This window comes from Leopardus geoffroyi, chromosome A1 (assembly GCF_018350155.1).
Source record: "Leopardus geoffroyi isolate Oge1 chromosome A1, O.geoffroyi_Oge1_pat1.0, whole genome shotgun sequence".
NCBI lineage: Eukaryota > Metazoa > Chordata > Mammalia > Carnivora > Felidae > Leopardus > Leopardus geoffroyi.
This window is the reverse complement of record NC_059326.1, coordinates 152,688,219-152,711,019: the sequence shown is the minus strand read 5'-3', so window position 1 is coordinate 152,711,019 and position 22,801 is coordinate 152,688,219. Positions and strand designations below refer to the sequence as shown.

The 22,801-nt window shown below is 37.1% G+C and overlaps 2 protein-coding genes across 6 annotated transcripts in view; one reads left to right on the top strand and one right to left on the bottom strand.

Moving 5' to 3' along the window:
- Nucleotides 1–22,801, bottom strand: part of POLR3G (RNA polymerase III subunit G) — a 103,526-nt gene that overhangs the window by 38,449 nt on the left and 42,276 nt on the right. For 2 of the 5 annotated variants that reach the window (XM_045497804.1, XM_045497820.1), the window contains exon 1: nucleotides 4,413–4,519. The exons of 1 other annotated variant lie outside the window; for it this stretch is intronic. The gene's annotated coding sequence lies outside the window, so the exon portion shown is untranslated. Of the gene's footprint in view, nucleotides 1–4,174; nucleotides 4,353–4,412; nucleotides 4,520–22,801 lie in introns of those variants that run through there. 2 more of the 5 variants (XM_045497813.1, XM_045497785.1) reach the window with 2 other exon arrangements.
- Nucleotides 4,689–21,891, top strand: MBLAC2 (metallo-beta-lactamase domain containing 2). Its single transcript, XM_045497770.1, has 2 exons — nucleotides 4,689–5,354; nucleotides 18,611–21,891. Exons 1-2 carry the CDS (start codon nucleotides 4,901–4,903, stop codon nucleotides 18,994–18,996), a joined length of 840 nt encoding a protein of 279 aa, XP_045353726.1. The 5' UTR covers nucleotides 4,689–4,900; the 3' UTR covers nucleotides 18,997–21,891.

The following is a 22,801-nucleotide window of genomic DNA, read 5'->3' as shown; positions in this document are numbered from 1 at the left end:
CAATATTGATTCCTCACTCTGTTCTACCCCTCCTATGGAATCAATCACCTAATTCTTCCTTCAAAATGTCCCTTCATTTCCATTTCCTCTACCATAATCCAGTTTAACCTCTTTCTACATCACTTTTGAGTGACTGCAAGTTTTGTGGTATCCCTTGTTCTTCCTATTTGTTTTAATTTATTCTTCCACATTATTCATCCTAAGGCATAGTTCTGATCATGTCGGTCTTCTCATCTTCCCTCTTGGCTACAGGATTAAATCCAAACTTCCTACCCAAGTATTCAGGGCCCTTTTAAGATGCCTGCACTCCTGACTCCTTGTATCATCATGTCTTGTTTACCATTCTCTCCACTACAATCCACCCCATTTTCCTCCCTGCTTAACAGTAGCCCCTTCCACCTGAAGATCCAGTCTAAGTCCAGTCTCCTTGATACCCTTATAGAAGAATATTAGCTGTATCCTCTTACATGTTCACCTTCCTTGACCTCTGCTTTTGTTCAGGACTTTACCATCTCTAACCTGGATCTCTAACACAGAACAAATAAATTCCCATTGCCAGCCTCCCACTTTCAACCCACTCTCCAGTCATCTCTCTAGAACATAAACCTTGATGTGTCACTCTCCTTACCTAACAAAATCCACAGCAGTTGCTTCACCCCACTTTACTCTTGTAAAGATCCTCCAATAAAATAAGTGCATTTTAAAAAATTGAGGTGTTAATATTGCTACTCTTCAATTTTGGAAGAAATAGAGACAATGCACCTTTTGGGAAATGGGCCTTTTCCAAAGGCAAGGAGTTTCACTTACATTTTGTTTATTTCTTTGGCCGTATTAACAGAGATTTTATATCCCCACTGTCTAGCACAGTGCTCTCTATATAGCAACAGCTCCACAATTAATGTTAAGCTCTCTTTCCTTCTCTTTCTTTTCCTTCCTTTCTTTCATATGGTGTCATGAGCAAAATCTACCCAAAGAAGTACAATTCAGTCAGCCTACTATTAACATTGTTGTTTTCTTTTAAACTTCCAGAACTATAAAGTTGGAGACCTGGAAGTACACTGGAAGCATCAGAATGTAAAAACAAAACTCAGGCTTCATACCAGAACAACAAAATGAGAATCTTTAGAGATGGGATTCAGGCATTAGGACTTTTCAAAGCATTCTCAGAGTTTACAGCATATAGTGTAAATTAAGATCCACTGCTTTCTGGGCTGCCTGGGTGGCTCAGTATGTTAAGCAACTGACTTCAGATCAGGCATGGTCTTGTGGTTCAAGTCATGTGTCAGGTTCTGTGCTAACAGCTCAGAACCTGGAGCCTGCTTCTGATTCTAAGACTCCTTCTCTTTTTGCCCCTCACGCTCACGCTCTGTCTCTCAAAAATAAATATGGTTAAAAATTTTTTTTAAAGAACCACTGCTTCCTATTAAACTTCACATTTTGTAAAAGAGGAAAGTGAAGCCCTGAGAGGTTAGTTGACTGCCTAAAGGCACACAGTTAATTTCTAACAAAGACAAAACTGGGTTAAAGCCTCAGGTACTTTTCCATTCTCCATTCATCCACATTACACTACCTGAAACACATTCCCAGGCTAGCTGAACACTTTTTTAATCCCACAGATACTTTTATTAATCTTTACAAGGAAGTGAATTAGCAATGGCAAAATTGACTGACTTTCAAAGTATAAAATCAGAAGCATCATCCTTCCATTTTGTAATGCTTCCTGAAAATTCCTGTTCAGAACTGTTCTGAGCTGGTTTGATGGGTGTTGTTCAAGCATCCAAGAGCTGAAATGCAAAGTCCATTCTATTTGACTGTAGAGACAACACTACGTCACAGGCTGAGGTAATATCTGAAGTTCCTCCTAGTGCTAACATTTTATGAGTTGTGATTGTGGCCTAAATGTATTGTCTTCCACATCTCACACTGTCCCTTGTACATAGTGGCTACGTGAATGAATGTACAATCTGATGTAAGTAGGCATGGAAGCTGGGGGAGGCACCAAAAGACAGGTCACAGCATCTTTCCTGATAAATGACACCTCAATTGTCCCAGTCAGAACCTGATAGTCATGCTGTCCTCCTCTCCACCTTCCTTGATACCCTTCTAGAAGAATATTAGCTGTATCCTCTTACATATTCACCTTCCTTGACCTCTGCTTTTGTTCAGGACTTTACCATCTCTAACCTGGATCTCTAACACAGAACAAATAAATTCCCATTGCCAGCCTCCCACTTTCAACCCACTCTCCAGTCATCTCTCTAGAACATAAACCTTGATGTGTCACTCTCCTTACCTAACAAAGCTTTGAGTCTAACTCTCTGTCTCTTGCCCCCTACACACCACACTCTAGCCACTCTCTACTCTGCTACATCAGCTCTTGCATGTAGCGTTCCTTCTGCCTGGAATGCCTTCCTCCCGCATCCAACTACGCAACCCCTGGTACCATTTAAGATGCTGTGCAAATGACACCTCTCTGTGACCATTTTCTCTACCCAACAAGGAGACAGATCTCTCCCTTGTCTGTTTCCCAAGTACTACAGTGCTTTTATTACCCTTTTAAAGATCATGTTGTGATTGCCAGTTCTTGTCTGTCTCTCCAGTAAGCCCTTCAATTAACTATTCATCAAGTATTTATTAAGCACCCTCTGTGTCAGACCATCTTCTGCACACTGGGAATATAGCAGTGAACAAAACAAAGTTTCTGCTCTTGTGGAGCTCATAGTCTAGCACAGGAAATGGAAAGAACCATGTCAAGAACTAAGAAAATATGGACATCCAGGGGAGTGTGATACAAGCAGATGGATCTGTAAATATGAAGGCCTCCTTGAAGACTTACATTTCCATGCTCTATCACTTACCAGAGCCTGGCAAAAGTCCAACAAATACTGGGTGAATTATTGCTGAGCTCATGGCCTAGTAAGGATATCCCTCCATTTCTCCTACAGTGGTTTCCCTCTGCCTATGGGAAAAATGTCTAAACTACAAAAAGCTCTGTGCTTCCCAGCTGAGAGCATCCTAACAAACAGTGGTCTTTTAAGCCCTGCTCAAATGCTACTCTTCAATAATCCTTTTCATCTGTATCCTTATAGCACCTAGTTTTTACTTCCTCTGTGGTATATACACCATACTGTTTTATATTGCAAATAGTTGTGCATAAATATCATCTTCCCTCAAATTCTTGAGAACCCAAATCATGACTTCTTTTTCTTTTTTTTTTCCACTCAATACTATTCTCACAGATCATCTAGCTCAGGGACTTGCATGTAAGGATAGCCCCAAACAGTGGCTGAAGATTAGGAAAATATTCAGAAAAGCTACATCTCCACCAAAGGTTTTTAGGAGTGTAGGAGAGGACAGTACATCTCTCCTATGAAGGTTTATTAGTAGCTGCCACAATAAGGGTTTTCATAATTATTTTTTACAAAGCTAGCTCATGGGTATCTTTATAATTAATCAAATTCTCAAGGGAATTTTTGAAGCCTAACTTGATGTTTCAATAGCTGGGAGGTGCTAGGTGGATACAGGGATCTGGTGTTCATAGTGGGGGTGATTTATATGGCTGGCTGGGCCACACCCAGATATTATCCACGTTTTCTGTTCTCACAAGGTGCGACTGCCTCCACCTTTACTTAGTTGAGCCTTTTCTACCAACTTTCTTTGCTCTCTTTCAAGAGCTGACAAACTAACCAAAAAAAAAAAAAAAAAAAAAAAAAAAAATGGAGGGTAGGGAAAGGAATACAGAATTTCATTTTTTATAAGAGCATTAAGATGTTATTAACAACCCTTCTCCCCACGATACAGGTTAGAGTGCCAAGAGTTAAGAAAACATACTGAATAGTCTGTCCTTAGCAGCAAGTCTGCGGCAATGACTCGTGTCTAAACCAATCACAAAGTCCCCAGATTTGAAAATCTACCATCGGTTACAGCATAAATCCTCTTCTAACTCACTGCAAACAGTCCAGGAAGTGGAGCCTCGTTAAAATCGGGAAAGGGCGGTTTTCAAAGATTCTGAAGGGATTAGAAGGAAAGGTAAAGCTATCTCCCAACTACCCTCAACCCTGAAGCGCTTTATTGAATCTCCACCTCTGACTTCCCCCACCTTCTCCATGTGCCCCTTTAAATTCTCTCTACCCTCTCCATCGCCTCCCAACCCCTCAATTGCTCCCTCTGTTACCTGCTCACTGTCTCGAGGCTTGGGTAAAACTGTGCACCCAAAGTGCCGGCCGGCAAGGAAGGGGTGCACACAGAAGGCGCGAGCGCTGGGATACCGGTTCCACCTCTAGAGAAGTGCGCTCCGCCCTCCACGCGGGCTCAGAGCCTTGTTCCGATCCCAAACAGTTAGCCCCGCCCACTCTCTCTCTAGGCCCCGCCCCCTGGGCAAGGAGCTTTTTAGCCCTTGGCAGGCGCCGTACTTCTCCATCCGGTTTGGCCTGACTCTTTCGGCGCTGGCTGGAAGTGCGCTTGACAGAGCGCAGTGGGTGGGAGGACCTGGCACCTCCCCTGGCCTCTGCAGTCAGACCCCCGGGGTGAAGAGCGATTCCTTCTGGGTCTCCAGTCTGCTGCAGTGCCCCTGCGTTAACGCTCCTTTGTGCTGCAGCTACTGAAGCCGAGATTACTCCAGCGCCTAGGTGCGGGCAGAGCAGCCGCCACTCTCTGCAGACCTGGCTGGAGGGTGCGTGCAGACTCTCCAGGCCGCGACTCGGCGCGTCCTTCCTCCTAGTTCTCCCCCACCCCATCCCCCAAACCCGCACCTCCCGAATCCCCCGCCCTCTCCGCGCTCTGCCCCTCCTCCCTTGCTGCGGGCTGACCGCTCCACACCGCCGCAGCGCCTCGCGTCTGGACGGCTTGCAGGAGGCACACACCCTTACACCCACTCGGCCAGACCGCACCCCTGCCCAGCATGTCCGCGCTGGAGTGGTACGCCCACAAGTCCCTGGGCGACGGCATCTTTTGGATTCAGGAACGCTTCTATGAGTCGGGCAACCGCGCCAACATCTGGCTGGTGCGTGGTTCCGAGCAGGATGTGGTGATCGATACGGGCCTGGGGCTGCGCAGCCTCCCGGAGTACCTGTACTCCTCCGGCCTCTTGCAGGATCACGGGGCCAAAGAGGACGCGGCGTGCCGGCCACTGCTGGCCGTGGCCACACACGTGCACTTCGACCACTCCGGCGGCCTCTACCAGTTCGACCGGGTGGCCGTGCATCACGCCGAGGCCGAGGCGCTGGCTCGCGGGGACAACTTTGAGACCGTGACCTGGCTGTCCGACAGTGAGGTGGTGCGGGCGCCCAGCCCGGGCTGGAGGGCCAGGCAGTTCCGAGTGCAGGCGGTGCAGCCCACTCTCATCCTGCAGGATGGTAATGGGCCCTCACGGGCGCGCGCTCTCTTTAAGGGAAGGGATTGGGAAAAACTGTTCGAGGGATGCATGTTGCAGACGTGCGTGGCTGTAAACTGGCTTGTTTTGTCACATCGCAGAAACACCACTACTGTTTCTCCCTTCCCTGAGTAAACGCCTACTCTATCTGAGCCAGGGCCCTCGAAGCCTTCCTTACCACAGACCAGTTCTGGCACTGTGTGGCAAAGCCAAGTACTCAAATGAAAGCCGGCCCCACCCCCTAGTCAGATTCCTGTGTAAGGTATAGTAGTAACACTACAGAGGCTTGTGACTAGGGATTTTACATTCTTTTCCCGAACACTTGCCAGATTTCCAGGCGCTTTTATAGCGAAAAGACTTCTAAGGACTGAGTCCTCACCGAGTGCATGACAGGCTCTATGCTTTTGAGAACAGCTGACTTCATCCGCTCTCTGTTGGCGTCACTACTAGATATGAACAATTCCCACCTGTAGGTTTAGAAAGCCATTAGGGAGCAGTGGTTCTTATCTACTTGTGCATCCTTATCTTCCAGATAGATTTCTGTTCTTGATGTTGCCTCATTAGAGAAAAAGCTTGATGGTGAACATAAAAAGAGAATGTGAGTCTTAACATTATGACAGATACATGGTCTGGTTTAAAGCAAGGCCTGAGAAAGATTAATGAGGTTATTTCCGGTGATGGTGAAGTATACCGACTAATGCATGGGTAGCCTTGGGCCTCTGGCTCTGTAAAAGAAAGGATGGGGATCAGAGAGAAACTAATGGAATAAAATACAATAGAGTAGGGTCCCAGCCCTCTCAACGCCAAGCAGGCACTTAAATAATTGAGTTAATTAGCCACAATGGCAATATTTGTATATTAAATTTCCTTTTTTCTTTTTAGAATATTTTTGTTGATTTCATTTTATCTTCACAACACATTTGAAGTGAGGTGGCTGACCCCTAATTAAATGGCTTGCCTAGAGTCCACAGAGCAAGATAGTGACAAAAGCTAGGATTTGAACCAAGGCACAATAGATCAACGCATGCAGATCATAAATTCTATCCCATAAATATATTGTAATTATAAGTAGGATATGAAACACCCTTCTCTCATTTTTATCTTGAAACCATTTTAATTGCCAATTTAATTTATTAAAACATTCCTCTAGGAGATAGAAAAATCCTGTTGCTGCAGTACAATAAGCTTACTTTATGAAAGACCAATATGACAAATAGTGAAATATTTTACAAAAATCAGTTTATCTTATAGATGAGATCTTGAACACTTGAAATATAAAAAATAAAAAGCAAGATTCTGTACCTCACACTCCACCCACAACGCCTCTTCATTAAAATTTCAAATCTAAAGATTAAAAAAAAAGAGACTGATTTAGATGGGAGTCTTATATCATGTGACAATTTAAGATGAAAGAAAAGTACATTTACAGTATTCTTTGTATTTCTTGATAAAAGTGATACTTTTTAGAGTTAGGATTTCCATGTAGTTGATGGGTATTAAGATTAAATTAATTGTGGCACTGAGACCAAAAAATGTTTAAATTAGTATTTAAAATACATTACAGTTGTCTGAATGAATAAATTACTTCTGATTTATTCACTTTTCCTTCTGTGCCAACAATAGGAAATCAATGGTGAAAGAACGATAAGAATTATTGTTTTATAGATGAAGAGTTCAAGCAGGCCTGAATTATCATGCCTGAGATCACATAGCCAGTTTGGAAAAGAGCTGAGACTAGAATCCAGGTTTCCTAAATCCCAGTTTATGATAGAATTATAGCATTTTGGAAATACAGGGGGCCTGCAAGCTATCTGTGTGCTGCTTTAAGCCTCTGAAGGTGTGAAGAAAAAAAAAAAAGCTTAATATTTACCAAACACTTAAAGCTGAGAATATTGTGTTATATCAAAAGTTGTTTTTCATTAGAAGCAGAATGCCTCATCCTCTCAAATAGTATCTAATTTTCTCTTTTCTCAGGAATATTAATTTCCTTTCTCTTCTGAATAATGTGGCCAGCTGACTTGCTGTTATCATAATCCAGATGGCTGGAAGGAGATATAAAATATTTATATGAAAAATTCATACACGGTTACACATATACATGATGAGCCCATATCTGAACAGCATACAGCTGTTGCTTTGGTTAGAACATAAGGAGCCTGAAGTCATTAGTTTATTACATTTCATTTAGTGAATTGATGATCACCTGTCATGAGGAAGCATAAATCTGTGCTGTATGACTAACCCAAAAACTAACTTGCAAAGGAGGGACAGGGAGAGATCATCATACAGTGTATCATCTTTGATGGAAAAATAACTCCCCCTATGAATAGTGAAATAGTATCCTCCTATAAGAAGATAGATAAACCCTAGGTTAATATAGTACCTTCTATAGTACTATTCTTAATATAGTACCATACGTCTTTTTATCTATTTTCCACAATAGTCAAATGATATGAAGTGGAGACATTTTGGCCCCTTATGTATGTTTAATTAATTTGCCCAGAGTCACCAAGATAATTACACAGTTATGACAGGCAGACTTAAGTCACTTGGGGAGGTTAAAAACAAAAAATAGACCCTAGAAAGGTAGCAGATTAAAAACTACTCCATCCGAAACCTAAGCCTGTAATAAAAGGACCTTGGTTTGTCTGTTTTAAGTATAAATCCATATTGAACTATTTTGAATGCTGATGTAAATGTAATGACTGAGTCAGCAGTTTTATCTTCTGCCAGCAATGGGAAATCAAGAGCCAATCCAGTCTGCACTGTAGGAGCTTTAAAAGGCTCGGGAATTAGCAGTAGATGGTATCTTAGTGGGGGCAAAGGAAAGATAAATAGTAAAATAAGTAGAATTGGTTGAAAGCCATTTAAGAAGCTGTGAAAACTCTGGAATGTCCATGCACTTAGTTTGTTCTCTGGGGAGAATAAAGCAGAGGAGTGTTGATTAAGGGATGCCAAGTACTACTGAGCTCAGCATTCAGTATGGAAAATAGGAGGAGTGTGTGTGTGTGTGTGTGCGTGTGTGTGTGTGTGTGTGTGTGTGTGTGTGTGTGTGTGTGTGTGTTCGCGTGCTCGCGCTCGTGCGTGCAGGCGTATAAGGAAGAGAGAGTGAGAGAATGTATGTGTGTATGTGTATGTATGTTCCTTGTTAGTTTCAAGAAGGATGAGAGAGCCAGGTCTTTACCCCGCCAAGTAGCAAACTGGAAGAATCTTACCTGGGAAATGTGACCAGCCCTAGAGGAAAAACTAAGATGCTGATCCCTAAGCAATCTTTGGCTTCGTCTGTCTACAGCACAGCCTTGATCATTAAGCCCAATGCATGTGCTTCAAGCAGCCTTTTCACCCCCCCATTCTCAAATAGGCAACCAAGCATTATAAAAAATCCTAGAAAATGGTCTAACACGAGATCAAATACTAAAACAAATAGCATAAAGCAACTTGAGAGGGGAAGACAATCATTAATAGCATCAGGGGATAACAGAAGCTATTGCATTCAAGGTATTCAAGAGACATTAGGATGCTTTAAAAATAAGCAACAGAACAGTATGCACATGCACGCACACACACACACACACATACATGAGTTCTTTAAATTTAAAATGGTAGAAGTTTCTTAGTAGAAGAACTGAAGATAAAGTTGGAAAACTTTAAAAAAAAGGAGAAGAAAGGTAAAATGAAAACGAGAAGAGAACCAGTAGAGGACCCGTTTGGAAAATTCAACACTGGAATAATAGAAGCACAGATAGAGTAGAGAAAATGGAAGAAAAGAAAGCATAATAGTGATAATTCAAGAAAATATCCCATAATTAAGAGATGTAAAATTTCAGATTAAAAGAGCCCACAGAGTTCCTAGCGTGATGAATGAAAACACATCCAACCCAAGGCACATTATTGTAAAATTTAAGAATACTGGAAGCAAGCTTCCAGAAATTAAAATGTCATCTATACAGATCATAATGGCTTTAGAGCTAGAAAAGAAGAGCTATGCCTTATTTGAATAAAATTTATTTCCAACTTAGAATTTTACATCCATTTCACTAACAATCAGGTTATCAAAAAAGATTGCTGTTACTTAGTTACCAAGATATAATTTTATCCTATTTACTACCTTCAAAATAAGGAAGTAAAGCAAGAGGAAGATATGGAATACAGGAAACAGGAGATCAAATACAAGAAAAAGTTGAAACATCAGGATGATGGCAAAAATGACGTTCTGAAAATGATACTATGCCAGGCCTAAAGAGCTCCACATTGGAGCAGTTAAATCGTTAACTCTTTTGGACAAGAAATACATACAAGAGTGGTGTTGGTAAGTGGAGAGTGAGGGGTAAAGAGAGCTAAAGATTCTTATATTTTATAGTGGAAGTCAACAAAATCTAAAATTTAAAAACCAAGAAATGGTAATATGTGAATGAAATCAGTATAGTATATCTAATTAGTAAATCAAGAAATGAAATATAAAAAATTTTTAGAGATAAATATATGTAGTAGAGGCAGCTACCGGAAGAAATAGCTAAAATTGTTAAAAAGTGGTTGATTCTTGGTAGCAGGATTGTAGCTAGAGTCAGAATGGGGCAAATAACTTTTTCTTACATTTTAAGCCCTTCTGAAATATTTTGAGATGTGTACATATGTTTCTTTGATTAAAAAATGAAATAAAAATATGGGGTTACCAAGATAGGAAAGGGTATTTGGGAAGCCAAGAAAGGTCTAGTATGGCTGGAATCTAATGACAACTGGGTCAGGGTGAGGGCTTGGAAGCATAGGGTGTGTGTGTGTGTATTATATGCTTTTCTATGTGATATTTATTTATATATGGATATATGTCATAGGCAATTTTGAGTCTTGTAGGAGAGGTCTTACTGAAATTCTGCAAGTGAGCACTATAAGCATAGGGGAGGCATTTACAAAGCTATAAGGTATTGGAAGAATCTAATACTCACCCATGATGGCCTTATCAACTGCTTACAGTTGGTATCCATTTTGATAGGTGGGCACTCACAACTTATCTGTTGCTAAATATTTTGAATACCACCTGGATATAACCAAAGATCAATAAGACTTTATCCCTGCATTGGTAATTATCCACAGCTTCTTTTTTTTTTTTTTTTTTTTTTAGGATTCAACTTCCTTCACTTTCTTCCTTCCTCCTTTCCTTTCTATACACTTATAAAAAAAATGGGTCTCCAACAGCTCTATTATTAAACCAACCTGGCTATAATTTCTTTACCTTACCTGCCAGTCATACGGTAAATGAGAGTAGTTTGTGATCCTCAGACGCACTTTAATTCTGGAACAATTATATTGTAAAGGAGTCTGGCCCGTTAAGACTGGAATGCAGAGAAAGCTGGGAGTGTCTGATTCCATCTTAACATTCTTACTGGGATTCACGACAAGACTAGGACAATCCCTGCTCCCACTCTTGGCCTCACTGATCTGTTTTGTATTGCTATATATATTTTTTCTTAAAGTTTCTACAAATGCAATCATATATGGTCTTTGTGTCTGTCTTTTTCATTTGGAATGGTGTTTTGGAGATTCGTCCATGTTGTATCTCTTATTCATTCCTTTCTATTGCTGAGAAATAATCCATTTATGGTTATAACATATTTTATATCCTCACCTGTTGAAGGAAATTTGAATCTTTCTAGTTTGAGGCCGTAATTAATAATGCTGTCATGAACATTTGCAGGTAAGTCTTGTGTGGATGCATGTTTTCCTTTCCCTTGGTAGATACCTAGGAATGGAATTCCTGGATCTTACAGTAGTGGGTGTTAATTTTTAAGAAAGTGCCTGTTTTCCAAAGTAGTGATACGATTTTATATTCCCAAATGCAATGGATAAGACTTCCAGTTTCTTCAGCTCTTCGTCTACACTTGCTTTTGTCAGTCCTTTTGATTGTAGCCATTCTAGTGAGTGTGTAGTGGTATTTCATTGTGGTTTAGCATCTCCCTAATAACTAATGATGGTGAGCATATTTTCAGGTACTTATTTGCTAGTCAAGTGTCTTCTTTGTTAAAGGATCTATTAAAATCTTTTTTCCTTTTTATTTATTTAAAAAAATTGTTTTAAGTGTATTTATTTTGAGAGAGAGAGAAGGGCAGAGAGAGAGAGGAAGAGAGAGAATCCCAAGCAGGGTCTGCAATGGCAGCATAGAGCCCAATGTGGGGCTTGAACTCAGGAACCATGAGATCATGACCTGAGCAGAAACCAAGAGTCAGACACTTAACTGACTAAGCCAACCAGGCACCCCTTCTATTTGTTTTCTAGAAACTTTCACATTTAGGTTTATGATCCATTTTGAGTTAGTTTTTGTTCATATTGTGCAGTGATGGTTGAAAGGTTCTTTTTTGCTTATTTGGATATGGATATCCAAAGTGTCCCAGTCCATTTCGTTGAGAAGACTATCTTTTTGCCCACTGAATTATCTTGGTTGACACCATTTGTCAAATCTCCTTTTGGACTCTATTCTCTTCCATTGATTATGTCTCTCCTTTAGCCAGCACCACACTATCTTGATGATTATAACTTTATTATAATTCTTGAAATTAAGTAGTGTAAGTCCTCCAACTTTGTACCTCTTTTTCAAAATTGTTTTGGCTATTCTAGACCATTTGCATTTTCATATAACTTTTATATGAGTGAGATTTTCAATTTCTACAAAAAAATTCAAGATTTTGATTGAGATTGTATTAAATCTGCAGATGTACACCAGCCATTACCGTAGCCCCTAGCCACATGTGACTATCTAAATACAAATATAAATTAATTAGGATTGATTAAAATTAAAATTCTAGTTCTCTAGTATACTAGCCTTATTTCAAATAACCATATGTAGCTAGTGGTTACCATATTGGACAGTGTTGATACATAATACTTCATTAATCTCAGAAAGTTGTATTAGACATTGCAGCTATGGGAAAATCAAATTTAAATGCCATCTTAACAATTTTGAGGCTTCTAGTTAAAAGACATGGCATATCTCTCCTTTTGTTTAGATCTTTAATTTCTCATGATGGTGTTTTTATACCTTTCAGTATAAAGATATACATTTTTCCTAAGTATTTCATTCTTTTTGATACTATTGTGAACAAAATGGCTTTTTAAATTCACTTTATGATGTTCATTGCTAATATATAGAAATACAATTTATTTTTGTATTCTGATCTTGTACCCTTGACATTGCTAAACTTGCTTTTTTAATTCTCTAGCTTTTCCCCACATTTCTTAGGTTTTTCTACAAATAAGATCTTGTTATCTGTGAATAAAGACAGATTTACTTCTTTTCCATTCTCTGTGACTGTACTCTCTTTTTCTTGGCTTACTCCCTTGGCTAAAATCTTTAGTGTGATGTTAAATAGAAATGGTTAAGAGTAAACTTCCTTGCCTTCCTTCCATCTTAGGAGGAAAGCACTTAAGTGTTTCTACTCAGTGGTAAGTTAGCTGTAGGTTTTTCATAGATGCCCTTAATCAAGTTGACAACCTTCCCTCTACTTCTAGTTTGCTGAAAGTTTTTACCACCAGTAAGGTTTGGATTTTGTCATATGCTTTTTCTTCACCTATTGAGATGTTCATATGACTTTTCCCCTTTATTTTACTAATATAATATAGTATGTTACCTGATTTTCAGAAGTCAAACCAAATTTATATTTCTGGGATAAACCCCATTTGGTCATTATCCTATTTATAAATTGTTGTATTTAGTTTGCCAGTATTGATAAGGATTAATAAGGATTTTGAGACTACTTTCGTTAGGAATATTGGTTTGTAGTTTCCTTTTTTTTTTAGTTTATTTATTTATTTTGAGAGAGAGAGAGACAGAGTGAGTGGAGGAGAGGCAGAGAGGGGAGGGAGAGAGAGAGAATCTCTTAATTCACAAAACTGAGATCATGGCCTGAGCCGAAACCAAGAGTCCAACGCTTAACTTACTGAGCCATCCAGGCACCCCTGTAGTTTTATTTTTTTTTTTACATTGCCTTTGTCGGGCTTTTATTAGGGTAAAATTGAATTAGGAAGCTTTTCCTCTTCTTCTATATTCTGAAAGTCTATATAGATACTTTCCCTGTCTTGAGTGACTGACAGAAACCATCTTTGAGCCTGGACTTTTCTTTGTGGGGAGATTTAAATTATTAATCAATTTCTTTGCTTGATATAGGTCTACTTAGATTTTCTTTTTCTTCTTCAATCACTTTTGGTAATTTGTCTCTTTCTAAGAATTTGTTGATTTCAACTAAGTTGTCAAATTTGTTGTTCATAATATTCCCTTATCCTCCTTTTCATTTCCTTAGGGTCTATAGTGATACTCCTTCTTTCATTCCTGATTTTTGCAATTTATGTTTTCTCTAATTTTTTTGTCTAGCCAGTGGAGTTTATCATTTTTGTTGCTCTTTTCAATGAGCCACCTATTAGTTTCTTTTATTTTTTTCTATTGTATTTGTTTCTTATTTCATTTATTTCTGCTCTGGCCTTTATTTATTCCTTAACATTTTGTGTTTGATTTGCTTCTTTTCCTAACTTCTTAAGATAGAAACTTTGATTTTAAACAGTTAATCCTTTACAAATAAGCATTTAAAGCAATAATTTTTTTTCTAAGTATTGTGTTACCAGCAGCCGATTAGGTGTGATATATTTTGTTTTTATTTTCATTCAGTTCAAGATATTTTTTAATATAATTTATTGTCAAATTAGCTAATATACAGAGTGTAAAGTGTGCTGTTGGTTTTTGGCTTAGATTCCCGTGCTTCATTGCTTACATACAACACCCAGTGCTCATCCCAACAAGTGCCCTCCTTAATGCCCATCACCCATTTTCCCCTCTCCCCCACCATCCCATCCACCCTCAGTTTGTTCTCTGTATTTAAGAGTCTCTTATGGGTTGCCTCCCTTCCTCTCTGTTTATAACTATTTTTTTCCCCTTTCCTTTCCCCCATGGTCTTCTGTTAAGTTTCTCAAGATCCACATATGAGTGAAAACATGTGATATCTGTCCTTCTCTGCCTGACTTATTTCACTTAGCATTATACTCTCCAGTTCCAGCCGCGTTGCTACAAAGGGCCAGATTTCATTCTTCCTCATTGCCAAGTAGTATTCCATTATACATATAAACCGCATCTTTATCCATTCATCAGGTGATGGACATTTAGGCTCTTTCTATAACTTGGCTATTGTTGAAAGTGCTGCTATAAACATTAGGGTACATGTGCCCCTATGAATCAGCACTCCTGTATCCCTTGGATAAATTCCTAGTAGTGCTATTGCTGGGTCGTAGGGTAATTCTATTTTTAGCTTTTTGAGGAACCTCCACACTGTTTTTCAGAGCACCTGTACCAGTTTGCATTCCCACCAACAGTGCAAGAAGGTTCCTGTTTCTCCACATCCTCGCCAGCATCTGTAGTTTCCTGAGTTGTTCATTTTAGCCACTCTGACAAATGTGAGGTGGTATCTCAGTGTGGTTTTCATTGGTATTTCCCTGATCATGAATAATGTTGAGCATAATTTCATGTGCCTGTTGGCCATCTGGATGTCTTCTTTGGATAAGTGTCTATTCATGTCTTCTGCCCATTTCGTCACTGGATTCTTTGTTTTTCTGGTGTGGAGTTTGGTAAGTTATAGATTTGGGATACTACCCTTGATTCGGTATGTCACTTGCAAATATCTTTTCCCATTCCATCGGTTGCTTTTTAGTTTTGTTGATTGTTTCCTTTGCAGTACAGAAGCTTTTTATCTTGATGAGGTCCCAATAGTTCATTTTTGGTTTTAATTCCCTTGCCTTTGGAGATGTGTTGAGCAAGAAATTGCTGTGGCTGAGGTCAAAGAAGTTTTTGCATGCTTTCTCCTCGAGGGTTTTGATGGTTTCCTGCCTCACATTTAGGTCTTTCATCCATTTTGAGTTTATTTTTGTATATGGGCAAGAAAGTGGTCTAGTTTTATTCTTCTGCATGTTGCTGTCCAGTTCTCCCAGCACCATTTGCTAAAGAGACTGTCTTTTTTCCGTTGGATACTCTTTCCTACTTTGTCAAAGATTGATTGGGCATACATTTGTGGGCCCAATTCTGGAGTGTCTATTCTATTCCATTGGTCTCTGTTTCTGTTTTTGTGCCAATACCATACTGTTGATGATTACAGCTTTGTAGTAGAGGCTAACGTCTGGGATTGTGAGGTGTCCCACTTTGGTTTTCTTCTTCAATATTACTTTGGCTATTCGGGGTCTTTTGTGGTTCCATACAAATTTTAGTGTTGTTTTTTCTAGCTTTGAGAAGAATGCCAGTGCAATTTTGATTGAGATTGCATTGAATGTGTAGATTGCTTTGGGTGGTGTTGACATTTTAACAATACTTATTCTTCCAATCCATGAACATGGAATGTCTTTCAGTTTCTTTGTATCTTCTTCAATTTCCTTCATAAGTTTTCTATAATTTTCAGCATACAGATCTTTTTTACCTCTTTGGTTAGGTTTATTCCTAGGTATCTTATGATTCTTGCTGCAATTGTAAATGGGATCAGTTTCTTTATTTCTCTTTCTGTTGCTTCATTATTGGTGTATAAAAATGCAACAGATTTCTGTGCATTGATTTTGTACCCTGAGACTTTGCTGAATTCACGTATCAGTTCTAGCAATCTTTTGGTGGAGTCTTTCTGGTTTTCCATGTATCATGTCGTCTGTGAAAAATGAAAGTTTGGTTTCTTCTTTGCCAATTTTGATGTCTTTGATTTCCTTTTGTTGTTGGATTGCTGATGCTAGCACTTCCAACACTATTTAAACAACAGTGGTGAGAGTGGACATCCCTGTCGTGTTCCTGATCTCAGGGGGAAAGCTCTCAGTTTTTCCCTGTTAAGGATGATATTAGCTGTGGGCTTTTCATATATGGCTTTTACGATGTTTAAGTGTATTCCTTCTATCACAACTTTATTGACAGTTTTTATTAAGAAAGGATACTGTGTTTTGTCAAATGATTTTTTTGCATCTGTTGACAGGATCATATGGTTCATATCCTTTCTTTTATTAATGTGATGTATCACATTGATTGATTTGCGAATATTGAACGAGCCCTGCAGCCCAGGAATGAATCCCACTTGATCATGGTGAATAATTCTTTTTTATATGCTGTTGAATTCGATTTGCTAGTATCTTGTTGAGGATTTTTGCATCCATGTTCATCAGGGATATTGACCTGTAATTCTTTTTTGTGGGGTCTCTGTCTGGTTTGGGAATCAAGGTAGTGCTGGCTTCATAGAATGAGTCTGGAAATTTTCCTTCCATTTCTATTTTTTGGAACAGCTTGAGAAGGATAGGTATTAATTCTGCTTTAAATGTCTGGTACAATTCCCCAGGGAAGCCATCTGGCCCAAGACTCTTCTTTTTTGGGAGATTTTTGATAACTGATTCAATTTCTTCACTAGTTATGGGTCTGTTCAAATTTTCTATTCTTTCCTGCTTGAGTTTTGGTAGTGCATGGGTGTCTAGGAATTTGTCCGTTTCTTCCAGGTTGTCCAGTTTGTTGGCATATAATTTTTCATAGTATTCTCTGATAATTAGTTCAAGAGATTTTCTAATCTCCTGTGATTTCATCTTTGATCCCTAAGTTAGGTAGAAGTGTGATGCTTACTTTGTGTATATTTGGATATTTCCCATATTTATTTTTGTTATTAATTTCTAATTTAACTATGTTATAGTCAAAGAACATATTTTTATGACTTTATTCCTTTCATATTTACTGAGACTTGCTTTATGGCTGTGTAGCCTGGTGAATATTCCATGTGCAATTAAAACGAATGTGTACTTTACTGTTTTAAGATAAAGTGTTGTATAAATGTCACTTAGGTTAAGTTGTTTGATAGTGTTGTTCAGGTCTTCTGTATTCTTACTGATTTTCTATCTACTTGTATTACAGATTACTTAGAGAGGAATATTTTAATCTCTAAGCATAAACAGTTAATTGTTTATTCTTAATTCTGTCAGTTTTTACTGAAATTTTTTTCATGAATCTTTAGTGTCTGTTTTAGGTACATGTATAATTTTTTAGTATGTTGACTTAATGTATATCCTAATAAAATGTACCTCTTTTCTCTACTAATAGTCCTTATTTTGTCTAATATTAAAATAGCCACTCTAGTTCTCTTACTAATATTTATATTGCATAACTTTTTCAACCTCTGTTTGTCTTTGATCTTATAGTTCCTCTCTTGTAGACTGCATATGTATTCTGCTTTTTAAATCTAGTTTGGCAATGTCTGCCTTATCCCATTCATATTCAATGTAATTATTGATATAGTTGAATTTAGGTCTGCCATTCTGTTATTTGTTTTCTATGTCTCATTTCTTATTTAGCTCTCTTTTCCTCTTTCGTTGTCTTTTAGGTTTCATAAATTCCAATTATTACACTGTTTTTATTTCCCATTAACTTTTTAACTCTATGTCTTTGATTTTTTCTGTGTATATGTGTTTGCACTAAACATAACAATATGGAACTTTTAAATTATGATGATTTACTTAAGTTAGTACTGATGTAAAACCAGTGAAACAGTAATTTTGCATTTATACCTCAATTTCCTCTCACTATCAAATAACTGGGAAGAGTGTGAGATTTTACCTGATTTGCAAATTAGCCTGCCAGGGTTTAATAGATTCTGGCAGGAGACTAAAGATAATTTATTACTCATAGCAACAACAATAGCCAGAGCATGATCATTTGTATTGATTCTTCAAGGCTTAATTTTCACAGGGTGACAAAAGAAGAGGCAAAATATAGAGTAGCATTCATGAATCGTGTCATCAGGATACTGGTACCAAGGATGTACTAAAAAATAAGTGTTGTGGTCAAATAAGTTTGAGAAATGGTATAACCCTATCTCCCTTGTGTATATCTATAATGTACATTAGTATATTAAAAAGTTCTCAGAAGCCTTGCAGAAAAAAAGCTACTTAACTTTCTTTGAAGGAAGGGTTTCCAAATTATTTGACTACAGAATCTTTTCTTTTATGTATCATAACAACCTGAAAAAATAGTGTTCCACATAATTCACTTTGACAAACACTGGTTAAGCAAACAATAGAAGTGAAATATATGCAAATTATTTTTAAATCACCATTAAGAAATACTGTATTTTTGAAATAAAAGTAAAATAAGTGTTATCCTTCCCGACCTTTTTGAAAACATTTAATGTTCTTTTCTTTTATTCTTTAAGTGATTGAAGTCAAGTATACAACATGTTTATCTGTAAATTCTGTTTCTGTTTGTAGGGGATGTGATCAACCTTGGTGACAGACAGCTCACTGTTATGCACATGCCTGGTCACTCCAGGGGCAGTATTTGCTTACATGACAAAGACCGAAAGATTCTCTTCAGTGGAGACGTCGTGTATGATGGATCACTGATTGACTGGCTTCCATACAGCAGGATAAGTGACTATGTTGGAACCTGTGAACGTCTGATAGAATTAGTGGACAGAGGTCTGGTAGAGAAGGTGCTTCCTGGGCATTTCAATACCTTTGGTGCTGAAAGGCTTTTTCGATTGGCTTCTAACTATATTTCAAAAGCTGGCATATGTCACAAAGTTTCTACTTTTGCCATGCGATCTCTTGCAAGTTTAGCCTTACGTGTAACAAATTCTAGGACCTCACCCTAGTATCTACACTGATAACCTATTTTGATTAATTCTGTAAATTCAATTCATTTTGTGCTGTTTAAAATGAGTAATAGCGAGCATTTCAAGAAATGCTTTATTAGAGAAAAAAAAGGTTGAGAATGAGTAAGCCCAAAAAGGAAGCTCTTCATTAAAAATTTTTCTTTCTTTCAAATAAGAAATCATTTAAATAAGCTTATAATTTGCCAAGCTGTCATCTTGTAATATTCGTCATCTTGTAATATCCAGAAACAACAGAAATATATGGGGAAGTAAGGAGGCATAGTAACAGAAAGAACTATCATCCTTACTTCCCATTTCTCTTATTTTATTTCCTAGATGACCTAGAAAAAGAGGCATAAAGTTTTATGTTTATACTCCAAACTTGATATTTTAGTATATTATTTAAAGATAAAGGTTCTTGAGTTTAAAATACATTAGAACTCAATACAAACATATAAATTAATATTTAGAATGACAGCTAAAACAATCCATTGGTATAGCACAGAATTTTTATGCTTCATTTATTTATTCTTAATGTAATTATAGCGTATTATATGCTGTGTAATTTTACTTACAAAGAGTACAATGAATTTTGTTTTGTTGCAAAGCTTTAAATATAAATTGCAGAGTGCTTCAGTCAAAAGCTACCACACAGTGTTGTTTGTTATTATGTGCGTGTAATATTTTCAATCATAAAAATGAAATTCAAATGTCTGTAATATAATTACAAATTGTCAGATTTCTCAAAAGGACACTGTCAGGGAAATTTGAAAATATACACATTGAAAATAATTTTTTATTATATCCTATTTTAATATTAACAGCTATTATAAACAAAATTTTTCTTGTTAAATAGCAGCTTCAGTATGTGTCATATTTTATAATATCACAACAACTATAGAGATCTACGACATTCTGATATGAATCATTCTTTTACTTACCATAACATGCATATGTACCATGGAAGGCTTTTCAGATTAACTGCAAAATGTGCATTAGATATTGACTTAGAGTGAATTGCCTTTTTTATCCTGATTCACAACACCTATTCCTGTTCAGTATTCTTTGTCTTGAATGAAAAGAACTCTACATTTATAAAGTTATAGGAAAGGTTAGCCCACTATTTTAGTGAAATGTTTTGGTTTGGTGCTCTTTATAATTTATTAAAAAGCCTTTTGGAATATTTCATAAAGGTTTTTTAAGCAGTTTTCTCACTGCCTTTTTATTATTGACATGTCCAAAACCAAACTGAGATAGCTTTGGAAATCAGATTGTTTAGTATTAATAAAGTTTAGCAACTTTGATATCTGAAAAATTATAAAATTTTTCCACCCTTAACCCACCCAGGTTTTTTTAGTCTTTTTTTAATTCAACACCCACACACATATCCCACATTCATACACACAGTCACATACATACATGCACAGTATTGTGCTAAACACTGTGGAAGCTTAAAAAGTCAAAGAGATGAAATCTTAGCTAGAAGGCAAACAAAACATGAGTAATAATATATGTAGGTTGAAGTAATACAAATTACACATGAGTATCAGGGACATACATGGAGGGGTGTGGAGTTTGGTTAGGAAGAGATTCCTGGAAGAGGGGTTTTTCAGTTGTATTTGGAAAGATGATTTGTTAGGTGGTCAGGGTAGGGGACAAAAAGATCCAAGAACGGGGATGGAAGCATTGCTATCCTAAGTAGGCTATTCCTTGTGACAATTTAAATTTAATTTTCAGGAATCTTAGATCCTCCAAATACCAAGTATTTAGCATGAGACAGGTGGGTTTGTGATGGTGTATATGAGTCATCTTCAGTGACAGACAAGCTGTCCTGCCACATGCCATCGAAGGAATCTACTCATATAAGGCTGTAGGTTTCAGTTGATATGCAGCATGAAGAGTATAGATTTGGTTCAGGGCAACTACAATCACTTAATGAGCCTTAAATATAGCCATTATTTTTATATCAGTAGCACAAAAGAAAACCAAAAGTCCTTAACCATTGACCATTTTATCATACCTTAGGACTTAAAAAAAAATCAGGGTATAGTAGGCACTAAGTTTTACTGAGAAATATTTGAACCTGATGAAGGCTTTCTTTATTTCTTAAAAGTACAATTTTTCAAAACATGTTAGTTTTGTTTTTAAATCTCCAACTTTTTTTTTTGTTTTTCAAATTATACAAACACATAAGACTGTGATATTTTGCTTTTGCTTCAGTGTGAATAAATTGGGGAAAGGATCTGTCATCCATTTAGTGCTCATGCTATGCATTTTAAAATATGCATTATTCAGTTTAATCCTGGCCCCAGTGCCAAGAAGTAATTGACCAGCCAAACACAACAAAACTTTGGACAAAGCTGGTAATTGAACACAGGTCTGTCTTCCTCCCAAACTGTGCTCTTTCTCTTATATCTGCACAATAACATAAAATTGGCAAAGTGTATTTTTACTTTCCCAGATGCCACATGTGCCAAGAGTAAATCAAGTGATGTTAAGCCTAATAATAGCATATTTTAAAAGAAGCTTTAAAAAATATATTTTCACCCTGACAGTGACCCGTATTGTAACTTATGATTTTTGGAAATAATAGTATGTAAGTATAATTCAGAGTTGTCAAATGTAAGACATTTAGAAATAATTTTTATTTATATTGTTAATAACTTAATCTTTGGAAACTCATTTTCCTTATTTGGTGTTTCCTTTTAACTAAGAAGTCTAAAACAAACAAAAATCTTGTGTTATCCTGATATAGTTGAGTAAATGATTATGTGTAGTTGTTCTTATATGAATAGTAATATGATTGTGACATGTACACATTGTCTTCTTATAATTTTCAGATAAGTGTAAGTAAAAATTTGTGTGATAAATATTAAAGTGGACATTTTATTTCAATCTCTAGTTGGTACTTTTTTCTAACAGCAAATTCCTATTTAATTTCTTATAAATATTCCCTATGTGAAGTACAGTTTTGAAAATGTATAATAAATAAGACATCAAATCCATGGACACGAATGGAGAATCCAGAAAATGCCCATATAAATTTTTGGTAGTTATAAATATTGCATTTTAAATCAATGGATAAAAGATGAGTTATTTGGTATATATTCCAATTGTTGATGTGAGAAAAAAGGTCCCTGACAACATAAAAATAAATTCCAAATGGATTAAAGACCTAAATTTGAAAAATGGAAACACATGTGTATTGAAATTTTAAATCGTGTTTAAGACATTAGGATAGGGAAGATCTTTATATAGGAATAAAAAAAGCAAAATCATCAGAATTTAAAATGTCCTAGAATTCAGATGCCATAAAGTTAAAATGATAAATTAGAAAAAAATATTCACAAATTGTGTAACAGCAAAATTTTTTTAAACAACCAAAAAGAATGCCTACAAATCAATAAGAAAAAAGTAAACTGCTATAAGGGTGGGAACACCTTTCTTCTCCCGTCTTAGGTCCTGTGGCTGGGCCCAAGGATTACATTTACAAAAGACAAAAGGAGCATATAAATTTTATTTGATATTAAATTTTTTATGTGGATGAGGAGGCTTTTATGTATAAGAAATGAAAACCCAAAGAAGTGGATTGGCGTGAGACTTTACATACCATTTTAACAAAGAACAATAAATTGTGGAGACTGACCAGGCAGGAGAAGAGTGTTTGGACTAAGGTTAGTAAACTGTGGGAAAATGACTAGGAAATAGATGAGGGAAACTAATGAAAGACCAGGGTTATTCTAGCAGGTTTGTTCATATAGATTAATCTTGGTGTCAACTCTCTGTTTCCAGTGATAAAAATGTT